Below are 13,892 nucleotides of genomic sequence, written 5' to 3'. Positions count from 1 at the left end.
CTTTTCTTGACCACAGTCTTTTTTCCAACCTATAGCTGATTATTGTGCTGATTTTTCAAGTAAACTTTTTATTTTCCTTGCAGTTTTATTACCTATGTAGGCATCCCTATACAATATAGTTTCATTTCACATGTTTCTGAATTTTTATATGAATGAAATCTTCCTGTAAGAGTGTTGACTTTTTTCACTCCGTATTATGGACGAGTTTTGGTAGGTAGCCTCCCAGAAGGTCTATGCTTTCACTTCTTAGTGTTTGTGGCCTCATGTAATTCCTACCCCTCAAGTAAATTGCTTCTAAACAACCAGATATTTGGCATTGAGTGATTGAGTTACAAAAGAGTATGACTTTCATTTAATGCCAACTCTCTCTCTCTGTCACTGGCTTTAATGAAGCCAGGTGCTATGTGGGAGTGATCCTGCAGCAAAAAACTGAGCACCATCTCCATTTAACAACCAGCAAGGAAGTGAGGGCCTCCTTCCTGTGGCCTGTGAGGAAATGAATCCTGCCAATGACCACATAAGTGCACTTGGAAGTGGATTCTTCCGCAGTCCAGACCTCAGATGAGCCCCCAGTGCCAGCCAGCACCTCAAGTGCAGCCTTGTGAAACCCCATGAAATGGAGAGCCTAGGTGGGCCATACATGGATCTTGATCCACAGTAACAGAGAAAACAAATGAGTGTCACTCTAAGCGGCTAAATTTTTGAGGAAATGTCACATAACTATAGATAACTGGTACAGATTTATCTAGGACCATGGCACACACAGGTGAGAAGGGAGGGATAGAAAGGTGCAGAGAAATAGAAATGCTACAATGTATATAGTCATAAGGTCACAAAGCCCAAGTAGCCATTCCCTGGGCGGGTCTGGGGCACTCTCTTTACCATGCTATTAAGGAATCATCAGGTACCACTGTCAGCAGCATCTTTGGGAAAGGAGTGTCTATTCTCTAAAGTTAGAGGTTGTGGTAGGGAACACTGTGACCAAACTATGCTCCCTCGGAATAATGGAGATGGTCACACCTCTGAGTGACAGAGTCCGTGTGGCAGCATTTAATTGTAAGAAATAATTATGTGATGGCCAATAAGGTTGGAATGACAAAGGGGGCAGAATGATATGTGACCCTCAGGGATCTATCAATATGGATATTAGAACATGATGTCCCTGATAACAGGATGTAAACTGCCAACTGAGTTACACCTTTACATAGGTGTGTGTGTGTGTGTGTGTGTGTGTGTGTGTGTGTGTGTAATTAAAAGAACATAACAAAAGAATTGATCCAATGGACTGTCATGATCCCTGATAAAGTTTGCAGAATCAAGGTATCCTGACCTCTAAAACCTGAAAATGAAAAAAACAGTCCTCCAAGATAAAGGGCTGCACAAGTATATATCATAGAATTTCTTTCATCCCTAATTCAAGGAATCTATGGTCATTGTTTCAGCTGAAGCTGGAATACTCATGTGTTTGCAGGCTGTTGGATGGGATCTGAGTTGAACTCACTGCTAGACACCTACAATCATTCATGGTCCTTATTTGAATTCTTGATGGAGATGTGAGAGTTAAAGGAGAAGTTTCCCCACTACCTTCATCCCAGTGATTCAATAGGGGGCATTTGTGCCGCCTTTTACCATAACTATAGTCTGTGTACATCTGGAGGTCTCAGCTCTAAGACAGGAAAGCTAACTGGAAGGCACAGGGCAGTGTTCTGTGTGGAATTTAATCTCTGGCTGCCACCTTATCCCTTTGGGCTTCTAGTGCCAAGAAATCAGGAGCTGTGGGGGCCACAAGGAATATGTTTAGCATTGAGATGATCTACTGGAGCATTCATGGTATTCCTTCCTATTCCCGGCATTAACTTCAGATGGGCAAGTAGTTGTAACCTAAAGAGGACATAGGAACCATGGGTTCAGGACTCTCAAGGATTGGGAACTTGGTCACTGTACCAGGCAAGTCAGGTAAAAGAGCAGAGAAGCCGCCCATTAACTCTCATCTTGTAGATTTTTATAGAAAGTCAGAAACCACACGGAACAAGGTTAATGAGAAATGCATAGACATGGGCAGAACTAGGGATATGTTTACAATATCCCACTCAGATGCTTTTTGCCATCATGCCCTCATCCACAAGGTAGTGTGAGTACTGACTAGGAGTGGCTCGCACTGATCACACACTGTCTGCAGGTCAGTGTCTCAGTCTTGGGGGTGGGGGACACCTGGAGTTCTTTCCTCTCCATCCTTTCCACTCACCAAATGAGTTTGAAAGGTAGTGATAAGTGACATAGGAGTATTAAGGCCCAACCCCTTTGCGATGAAGAGGAAGAAGTCTGTGGCACAGTACATACCCAGCATCTTGGGTCAGGATATCAGGGTTGAGCTGAACAGAAACCACACTTGTCTTAGCTTCGTTTAGTAGCCTGTGCTGACTCCCCTTTACACTGGATCTCCTGAGAGCATCTCCTTATATAGTACTTAGGAAAGAATACCAGTTTTAGGTGCTGGTGTTTTGAATGCAATATAGGAATCACATTGTACTGTGGTCCTCCTCAAGCATAGCCTCCTAGAGAGAGACATTTCCTAACCTGGTGACCTGTTTTACTCATGGGATTGTGTCCTGGCCTTCACGATATGTGGTCTTTCAGAATTGGACACAAGTAGTAGTCTAAAACTAAGTACACAAAGTGTAAGAAGAAACAGCCTCCTATAATAAGATTTAGTGGTTCAGTGGAGAGCTTGAGAACTGTCCCTGTCACCATGTGACCATTCATACCATATAGAAATGTTTGAGGGCACTGTTCTGGAGACTTGGAACTCTGGTATTAGGTTGACCTCAGGTTCAGACCCCAAAACAGAGGTTTGAGGCCAAGTAATGTAGCTGGGAGGTGATCCCAAGCAGTGCTCTAGGGAAACTCAGAAGTGATCCAGGGAAGGGATGGAAGGCAGTCCAGACTGATTTCCAGAGCAGGTGACACCTGTGGGCAGCCAGGTTTGTTCACTGCTATTGAGGCCCCTGGTCTCACACGCCTCACTCGAGGGGAAGGAGGCTAGAGCACTTATCCACCAAGTCCTGCCCATTGGGTGAGCACTTCTCCCAGAGACTTCCTTCCCTACTCTGCCCTTTGAGATATGATCCTTCATGGAGACTAGGACCTCCACAGAGAGGTCTAGGTGCTTGCCGTAAGCCACCATCGTATACTGTTAGCATGGGAAGTGCTGAAGTGATAGAAGTGACGATCTAGAAATCACCTGGTAAGATCTCCTCATTGTGCAGAGAGTAGAGGAACTTACAGCAAAGGATGACTAATCATGAAGGAAAAATAATGAGACAAAATTTCTTATATTTGTATGCCTGAAAAATTAAGTTTTATTTGAAATATAGAAACATCTCCATAAGAAAATCTGGTAGTAACATATATATCAGTTAGGATGACATGTTAACATCTATCAGAGAGAATACCACCTTTGTGCTGATTTGGGATGGAGATTGTAACAAGGGGGTAGGGGTATAGTGAGACAGTGGCAGAGGGAGGAGGGTATATTCCAAGTCCATCCAGTTGAAAATCAGTGGAAACTGAGGTTTTGCAGTTGGCCTCACATGATTCAGCTCCCAGTTGGACTACATGAAAGAGATTGGCTGATGAATAACAGTAGGGTGCAGGTCAGGGCACCTAGCAACAGCAAGAGCAACTAGAGCATGCAGAGTGGCGACAAGGATTCTAGCAACAGCTAGGGTGGCAGCAGCTGGACACACAGCAGGTGGGGCGGCAGCAGGTGGTCCTGCAGCAGGTGGTCTGGCAGCAGGTGGGGCGGCAGCAAGGCTGGCAGCAGCTGGAGCCACAGCAGCTGGGGAGGCAGCAGGTCTCCTGACCACAGCCCTGGTCAGAGCAGACGGATCCACAACAGGAGTTGACCATGGTGTCAGAGGGTGGAGGTTCTGGGTGGGTTTCCAGAAGAGTGTATGCCTTGAATCTTGAAGTCTTCTTGCTCCAGGCCCCCTTTTATACCCTGCTGAGGGCCCTCTTTCCTTGTTATTGTTTATCCTAATAAGCAAGCAATTGTTTAATTAGGTAATTACATTTTCCGAGTTGGATGGAAAACATTGTTTCCTGTGCCTGATTAGGATTTATCCCATTATGTCTCTCCCCTGTCACATCTTGGCTGTCTTCTTTTGGATGAATCATCTTGGCTCAGATTCCAAGCTGAATCCATTGAGTCTCTTTCCATCTGCTCTTTCCTCCTGAATCATCCTGGTAATTCTGTTCTTGTTGGCATCATCTATGTTAACAGATACAGAAGCTTCTTCCAGAGAGCAGATGTCATGTGAACCTTGACATGTAGTAGTCCAGGTTTCACTCTTCCTCGTCTATGGCTCTTATTGTGTCTACAATTTTTGCAGCATTTCTTATGGAAAAAAGATTTAGTCATAGGTTCAATCCAGGTGTAAGCAAATCTCAGAAGAATGGAATCTTAACCTGGGAAGTCAAGGTGAAATCCATCAGTGTGATTAGTTGTTAGGAGAAACAATTGTGGGCACATACAGAATTCTCAAGATACTCCGAACTATGTTCTAATCCCATTTCCTGGACTTGCTCTTTTTAAAGAACAAATATGTATCTGGAATGAACATATAGCCCTTCAGGAATCACCACCACTAGAATTGATAACAGAACTTAATGTATACAAAAAATTTATGTTTATATACAAAATAGAATGTACAGTATGGCCCCAATTATGTAAAAAAACATAGAAAATATTGCAATAATTATAAATATTAATTTTATTAACACTTACAAAAATTAAAAATGATATTAATAGTAATTATTTCCTGGTTGATGGACTTATGGAAACTGTTAATTTTCTCCTTAATAATTTTATCTTTTACTTTTCTTTGATGACTTATTTTTCTTTTGTGGAAGAAAGAAAGAAAGAGAGAAAGAGAGAAAGAGGGAGGGAGGGAGGAAGGAAGGGAGGGAAAGAAAGAAAACTTTGTCATGCAACTACACCACTACTTAGAGATCTCTAATGTGACCCTCTAGGACTGGTGGTTGGAAGATGCTGGTCAGGATGATGCTGTCAGGGAGGAAGAATTTCCATTTCCCTTTAAGGTCCTTCTAGCTGGACTAAGAAACAGATTGACAGGAACACCTGGGTGGCTCAGTCGGTTAAGCTTCTCACTCTTGGTTTCAGCTCAGGTCATGGTCTCAAGCCCCCCATGTTGGTTTCTGCACAGAATCCCACTGCTTGGTATTCAGTCTCTCTCGCTCTCTGCTCCTCCCCCACTTGTGCTGTCTTTGTCTTTCTCAAAATAAAAATAAAAATTTCTTTTAAAAAACAAAACAAATTGACATGAAACAGATTAACAGGAGAAAATCAATTTTAATAGCATCCATCTGGGGACATTGAAATTCCAAAGACTATGAGGCAGCATGATGCTTTTATGAGCTAGGGAGAATGGTGGGGGGTCTGAGGATACAAAGCAGAAAAAGGCCATTAGCAAGAAGGTGAGAGACATTTACAAAGCAAGGTTGCCCTACTATGCAGATAAGCTTCTTAGGTGGAGGGGAATCTCCATTAATAACTTCTTTTCTGATAAAAACAGGTCTTTGAAGGGGAGGTAAAGAGTTTCCTGAATCTGCTGGGTTTTGATTGGTTTCAACTCAACGTTCATGCCAAAGTGGCCCTTTTGGGGGCAGCCTACCCTCAGCACCTATACTTCTCAGTATCACCCAGGTCTCAGCTCAAATCATCCACTTCACAAGAGAAACCACCCCGACCTCACAATATGAAGAATTTCCCAGTTCCTCTCATCATACTGTACCCTTTGTTTTTCATTCATCTTCATAGCACTTACTTTATTTAAAATCACCATGTTCATTCTTGTGCTTATTGTCTGTGTTGTCCTCTAGAATATCAGCTCTTGGTATTACATTCTCAGTAGCTTGAATATTGTTATAGCATATAGTAAGCATTCAGTAAGTATTTGTTGAATAAATGAATAAATATAGCACATGGTTCCACTGGGGCAGGGTCATGTTATGTGTGTATACATATTTAAAGATAGAAATACTTGTGTAAACATGGGAAAAGGTCAAGAATGATATCTATCAATTTGATCTAGGGATGGAAGGAAAGTCATTAGGGAGAATTTTACTTTATACTTTATAATTTTTTTTTAATATTTTTATTTATTTCTAGGAGAGAGAGAGAGACAGCGTGAGCAGGGGACGGTCAGAGAGAGAGGGAGTCACAGACTGAAACAGGCTCCAGGCTCTGAGCTGACAGTCAGCACAGAGCCCGACACAGGGCTCGAACCCACGAACCGCGAGATCATGACCTAAGCGAAAATCAGATGCTTAACCGACTAAGCCACCCAGGCGCCCCTATACTTTATAATTTTATTAAGGTTGAAATTATTAGAGATACTTTTGCCTTCTTTTCAGTATTTTTCAAATAAAATCAAGTTTTAAAACAAACAGGAGATTTGACTTAGCCAAGAAACACATCTTATGAAGTATGGCTTCTTGTTCTGAGCCCTGCCAGATTTTGTGTGACCCTACTATGCATGGGGCAAGGCCTAATGATAACAAGCTGTTGATTCCCTGGTGCCCTTAGGATGTATGCCAAACTTGTCAACACCCTTCACACATCTACCTTTCTAACCTCATCTGCAGACACTCTCTCATCTTCCTCATTGCCCTAAGATCTAGTCCACACTTTTCAGATTCTACCCTTTGCAATTCTGTTCAAGGCCCTAGAAAACCTATTCCTTATTTTCTACCTAGCAAAAACCAAGCTCAAATGCCACTCTCTGATACCTTCTCTTACTCCTTCGAACAGTTATTTGGTGTTATTTCTTTGATATTCCCATAGAGTTTAATCCATCATGGCTACAGAGCAGCATCCATGTTGTTCTTGTTTGAATCATCCATATCCAGCAAAGTCCTTGACTTATAGTTGTAGATCTCAATAAAAGGTTTTGGAGCTTGAGAAAATATTAAAATCACGTTAAAGATCTTTTAAATTGTGTTATGATACTAAGTTATAAAATGTCTCCATACAAACAATATAATGAAGTTTCACTAATTAAAAATCAAGAAGGCAGACTGGCCTAATTTAGCTGGATAGAACTTTTAAAGTACTGCATTTAGGGGCACTTTTGGGTGGCACCTTTAAAGGGCTCAGTTGGTTAAGTCTCTGATTCTTGATTTCAGCTCAAGTCATGATCTCACACCCCATACTAGGCTCTGCGCTGACAGTGTGGAGCCTGCTTGGGATTCTGTGTCTCCCTCTCTCTCTCTGTCCTTCTCCTACTCACACTCTCCCTCTTTTTTAAAATAAATAAATAAATAAAAACTTTAAAAATACTGCCTTTTAGCTTCTTTCTAATACATTAAAAGCATAATTAATAATCATAGTTAAAGAATGCTTCTAAGTGATAGGTTTAAGGCATAGGTACAGAATAATATGATTCACTTGCAATTAGCATTAAGTAAGTCCACACTATGTTAAATATATCTTCTGTAATTAAATTCACTCTCTCAATTTGCCTTACAATCATTTTATGGAAGATGCCAAATTTCATGTGGGTGCAGGCCAGGAAAAATTAGCCTCCACATGTCGCTGATGGAATGTGTCCAAATCAGTGATATTTTATTGTGTGAATGTCATAGCAAGAGATTTAAAGGGTGTAGGAGACATTTAGGACATTGTCCTAATCCTTTTGTGATGATTCAGGTAATGTGTCAACTAGCTAATGGATTATTGCCCCAATACATGACACTCCCAGGAATGTATAATGTCCTTAGAATAGAATTACTTTCCTGAGAGCGAAAGCAAATTACTGATCCTATAGTCTTTAATGTTTAGAATGGGCACAGGATCATGTAGGGATTGTGTTGGAACCTAAAAAGCCCTAAGTGACTCACAGTTGGGATTACAGTAGCAGACCCATGTTTGCAGACAAGCTACATACTGGTTAGAAATGTTCTTCTTGGGGCATCTGGGTGACTCAGTTGGTTAAGCATCCAATTCTTGCTTTTGCCTCAGGTCCCAATCTCACAGTTTGTGAGTTCGAGCCCCGCCTTGGGCTGTACACTGCTAGTGAGGAGCCTGCTTTGGACTCTCTCTCTCCTCTCTTTGCCTATCCTTCGCTTGTACACTCTCACTCTCTGTCTCTCTCAAAACTTAAAAAAACTTTAAAAACTTTAAAACTTAAAAAAAAAGAAATGTAGGGGGGTGGTGGGTATGGAGGAGGGCTCTTGTTGGGATGAGCACTGGGTGTTATATGGAAACCAACTTGACAATAAACTATTTGTAAGAAAAAAATAAATTAAAAAAAAACTATGAAAGAAAAAAAAATAAAAGTAGATAAGTAAGTAAAAATAAAAATAAAAGAAATGTTCTTCTGGAAAGGTCTTTGTTGGATTTGGTAGAATCATAAAACTAGAGTCTTATAGATTGTCACTCACTGATATATTTAGCAAGCAGCAGTTGAAAGCTTCCCTACCTTGTTGCAGGTACTATGCATGAACATCCATGCTACTTGTTCTTTAAGACTCAAGTGTCATTATCTCCTCCAACAAATGCTTCTTGATACTCTCCACTCAAAATACCTTTCCCTCTTCTAATATTCTGGAGGTATTTTATAACCCCCAGGTCTAGCTTACAACATGGCCAAGAGCTAGCTCCAGGTACAAGTTTGTTAAATAAATCACATAGTCCCCACCTTTGAGAAACTCAGTGTGAATAGGGAAAGAGGTGAATAAACAGATAGCAGTCCAAAGAAAAATTCTTTATGGATAAACAAGTGCTATAGACTCTCTCAAGATAGGAGAAGTAACTGTCTAAAAGTGATGCAGAAAAGGGACATTAGACTTGGACTTCAAAGAGCAAAAGGGGACAGATGGAGAATGAATTTGAGCCAAAAATGCTGACATGTGCAAAGGCATGGGAAGTGATTTTGGGAGCTGGAGTTACAGACGTACTCTAGCATTCCTGTACTTTAAAATAACCTTAGGATGTGATGTGTACTTTAGGGGATGTTGGAGTGTCACAGAGAAACACTGACGGGGCAGGAGACATAGAGTTTTCTCTTCAGCTTGGATCATGTAAGGGTAAGAAACTGAAGCATGAATGAAATCTGCATCTGGTATATGAATGGAGAATAACTATTGCCAAAAAAATTTTTTTTAATTTTTTAATGTTTTATTTATTTCTAGGAGAGAGAGAGAGACAGCGTGAGCAGGGGAGGGTCAGAGAGAGAGGGAGTCACAGACTGAAACAGGCTCCAGGCTCTGAGCTGGCAGTCAGCACAGAGCCCGACGCAGGGCTCGAACCCACGAACCGCGAGATCATGACCCAAGCAAAAGTCGGACGCTTAACCGACTAAGCCACCCAGGCGCCCCTATTGCCAAAAATTTTTTATACCTGGTGGCCGTTCTCTTGAAGCTAGGGTGAGCAGAAAAAATGAAGCATTGCTGGTTCATTAAAGAATCAAAGAGATGAGTTTAGTTTGTGTTATCTGATGCTTTTTTGTTGTTAAAGTAAGTTTAGAAATTCTGTTGTATAATCAGTCAGGTCTAAATTCTTGTCTGTAGGTGTGTATAAAATCAGTTATTCAGGAGCTGATTACAAACACAGGAGAAGTAAGTCCATTTTATTTTTGTAATGAAAAAAGTGAATATAGAATTTTAAAATGGGGCAATCAAGAAAAGAGAAAAATCTAAGAAAGTGTTACCAATAAGAACTGAGAATTCGGATGAACTACCCATAGGCATAAGCTTGGCCAATAACTTCTTTCTTATTGAGTAATGGGAGATAATGTTGAATGCCTGGGAGAAAGGCAATAATCTGAGATTCTTATTAGTCACTTACAGAGTGACTCACACAGAGTGATGGTCTTAGGGCAAATGTGGGAGAGAAGTCAGAAACTAGACACACAGCCATTGTGACTGATTTGAGTAGTATCACCCAGGAGTCTGTGTCCTGGTGCCTTGAACAAAAGAAGCTTTTGATTCTGTACTGATGTTGATGGGGAAGGTGCAAGTGTGCAACAGGGCATTGCAAGAAGAAGGTCCATAGCAGGGGCAGCAACAGATTGTATGGGAACAAGTGATCTGGTGGCAGCTGGGGCAGCAGCAGCTGGGTATCCAGCATCTAGGGCGGTAGTGACTGGACATACCTCATCTAGGGTGGCAGCAGCTGGGGCAGCAATAGGTCCCCTGGCAGAAGCCATGCCACAGCCCTGGTCAGAGCAGACAGAGCCACAATAGGAGCTAACCATGGTGTCAGATGGTAGAGGTTCTCGGTAGGTTTCCAGATGAGTGAGTTCCTGAGTTTGGTTATTTCCTTCCACAGTGTCCTCTCCTCTGCCCACTTGCTCTCTAAAAAAATAATAATAATAAATTTTAAACAAATAGAATGGAAGCTTACACAATTTTCATGTAATTGTTTCTTTATCCCTAAAAGCATCATGTGCCTTTCTTTTCTGTTTCAGCATCATCTCATCTGTTTGTCTTATCCTTTTCATATGTGTCATTTGATATTCTGAGCATACTTGGAGTCATTCTTTGGCCTCTAACCATTTAACCTCTCTTATCCCAAAGAGACACAGAACCACATTTCCACCTCTCGGGACAACACTTAAAATAGACACAAACATGAATATGCTATTGCACTAAAAAAGGAAAAAAAAAAGAAAATCAAACCTCAGTCTACTATAGCACCATGGCTGGTGGTAAAATCAGCACAGCACACCTCTAACTTAATGGAGAAGCTAAGAAATTAAATGGTTTTAAGGCATGTGGCCTCAAATTTACCTTGTTCATAATTGAATTGGTCATTCTCTCACTTTTTCTAAACCAACACACCAATTATCTAGTCCTGTTAACAAATTACTTATTATTGGTCCAAGTTTTCAAGCTAATAAACTTAGAGGTCTTCTTTATTCAAATGATCATGTATTGATTCTCTCTCTGTGCTAGAGCCATTCTCAGGACACAGACACAGAAGCAAATAATACTCACCTCATCCTTTTGCCACTATGACTCCATATTGGCTTCATGAAAAATGGCAGGTTATTTGACAGGATGGATTGGTAAAGCCATTACCCAGATGCTGGGTCTGCAAACAGGAGGTTTATCCACCTTCATCCACCTTTATCCACTTCAGCAACATATCCCAGCAACAGACACACCTGCAGACGTACCTGAAATACCAGCCACAGTTAAGTCAGAGCAATGAAGCTGTATCAGGAGCCACATTGTTGCCACTGAAAGGAAAAGGCTCTTTCTTTCAAAATGTTACAAATGTAGAAATTGCTAAGTGTGCAAATTATTATGCACCTAACTCAGCTTTGATCCACTGATACACAGGAGGAGTCATTGACCCTTTTGTTCCTGAATGAATATACATTTTATATTTATTTTTATTTTTTATTGAAGTATGATCAACATACATTGTTATATTAGTTTCAAGTGTGCAATATGATGTTTCAACAATTCTATACATTATTCAGTGCTAATCATGGTAAATGTACTCTTTAATTTTTTAAAAATATTTATTATTTTTTATTTTTAGAGCGAGCGAAAGTTGGGGAGAGGGCCAAAGGGAGAGAGACAGACTCTTAAGCAGGCTCCACACTCATCACAGAGCCCAACATGGGACTTGATCTCATGACCGTGGAATCAACCTGAGCTGAAGTTAAGAGTTGGATGCTCAACCAATGGTGCCACCCAGGTGCCCCACGGTAAATGTACTCTTAATCCATTTTATCTATTTCACCCACCTCCCCTCTGGAAAGTGGTAGTTTGTTCTCTGTATTTAATGGTCTGTTTTTTCATTTGTTTCCCTTTTCCTTTATTTGTTTGTTTTTTTTCTTTGATTCCACATGCCAGTGTAATCATAATGGTTTTTGTCTTTCTCTCTCTGATTTACTACATTTAGTATTATGTTCTCTAGATTCATCCATGTCATTGGAAATGGCAAGATCTTGTTCTTTTTTATGACTGGGTAATATTCCATTCTTTACATATACCACATCTTCCTTATTCATTCATCTATTAATGGACACTTGGGATGCCTCCATATTTTGGCTATTGTAAATAATGTTGCAATAAATATGGGGGTGCATATATTTTTTCAAGTTAGTGTTTTCATTTTCTCTGGGTAGATATCCAGTGGTGGAATTACTGGATCATATGGTAATTCTATTTTTAACTTTTTGAGGAGCCTCCATGCTTTTTTCCAGAGGGGCTACACCAATTCACATTCCTCCAATAGTGCATGAGGGTTCTTTTTCTCCATATCCTCACCATTACTTGTTATATATTTTCCTTTTGATTCTAGCCATTCTGATAGGTGTAAGGTGATATCTCATTGTGGTTTTGATTTCCATTTCCCTAATGATCAGTGATGTTGAGCATCTTTTCTTGTATCCATTGGCCATTTATATGTCTTCTTGGGAAAATATTTATTGGTGTTTGTTTTTTTAAACTGCAATTCAAAGCAAATATTCTAGTTGTCAAACTTCTTTGAAACCTTTCTCTTTACCATTAAATGTAAATATACTATCTCCAGAGAAAGTTTTTTTTTTTTTTTAATCAGCTTTGTCAACAGATTTGGAGCTCAGCATGTAAAAGACTGTATCAGTTATACTCAAATCAATCCCCTGTTGTAGGAAACAAGATACCTAGTGAAGTTGCTTGCTACTAATAGATTTATCAGTTGTTGAATTTTGTGACACAGATTTATATCTTGTGAAAATATGGCTTTAGTTAAAAATGTGTTAAAGTATCCCAAAATAGGTAGTGCCAAAGGGAAAAAGTAGGTGGTGACAGTGGTTCTGACTTCTCCATATTAGCTTGAATTGTCAGGTGACCAGAAGATGTATTCTGTCTTGAAAAATACTGATGCATAATTAAATGATGCTGTTATTGCTCATTGCCTCTTCCACTTCTGAAAATAAGTTCCTGAGGGTTATCTTTTAACTAGGGAAACAATCCTCTCATTTACATTCAGAAGTTCATAATCTCTAGGGGATTCTTCCTCCTTGGCTAATTCTCCATGCCTCTAGAAAAAGATATCATAAATGATACCAGGAAGATTCTGATCATTGGTTCCAATTTTGGAACCAGGGTATGAGAGGCCTAGTGGAGAAGATAATTTCAGATCCTTAAAAATTTATCTCTGCTCAGAAACCGAACTCTCCACATCTGAGGCCATGATCCACTCTGGCTGCAGCCCCTGCTGCCAGACTCTGTGCTCAGGGCCACCTGCTGTTGGACCCGTGGCTGCAGACAAACTGTTGTGGGGCCAGCTGCTGCCTGCCTTGCTGCCTCCTAACTAAATATCATACCACCTGCTACAGGTCCACTGGCTGTGGACAAATCTGTTGTGGGTCCATCTATTGCCAGCCAACTTGCTGCACACCTGTATACTGCAGGAAGACCTCTTACCACCCTGCCTGCCTAACCCAGGGCTTGGATCAGGCTGCTGCCAGCCTTGCTGCCACCCAACCTGCTGCAACACCACCTGCTATAGGACCCCCTGCTACCACATATGCTGTGTGTCCAAAGCTGCTGCCAGCCTTCCTGCTGCTGATTGTCTTGCCAAGAGGCACCATCTGCACACAACACTGATTTGTCACTGCCAGTATTGCTGAAAGCCTGCACACAGTCAACAACTTTACAAGCTTGTGAATCAACTGGATGAAGTGTGGAACACTTCTACCTGAGTCTCATCTTCCTTCATCTGTGGATCATGTGCCAGCTTCATGCATCCTGATATGGAGTCATGATCTCTGCCTTGACTCCACAGTCAGATTGTCACCCTCTCCCTATCAGTAACATAGACAAAGAAATCCTTATGATTCATACATAGGTGTCTGCAACTACTGAAA

General features: G+C 40.8%; 1 protein-coding gene across 1 annotated transcript in view; it reads right to left on the bottom strand.

Moving 5' to 3' along the window:
• Nucleotides 1–3,909, bottom strand: part of LOC120225055 (keratin-associated protein 4-4-like) — a 7,117-nt gene extending 3,208 nt beyond the window's left edge. The window contains exon 1 of the mRNA XM_039223283.1: nt 3,715–3,909. Within this exon, the coding sequence (XP_039079214.1) occupies nt 3,715–3,909 (195 nt within the window). The remainder of the gene's footprint in view (nt 1–3,714) is intronic.
• Between the last annotated feature and the right edge of the window lie 9,983 nt (nt 3,910–13,892).

Source organism: Hyaena hyaena, unplaced genomic scaffold (genome assembly GCF_003009895.1).
Source record: "Hyaena hyaena isolate Hyena2069 unplaced genomic scaffold, ASM300989v1 scaffold_1306, whole genome shotgun sequence".
In the NCBI taxonomy this organism is placed as follows: domain Eukaryota; kingdom Metazoa; phylum Chordata; class Mammalia; order Carnivora; family Hyaenidae; genus Hyaena; species Hyaena hyaena.
Note: the sequence above shows the minus strand (reverse complement) of the source record. Positions and strands in the feature narration are given on the sequence as shown.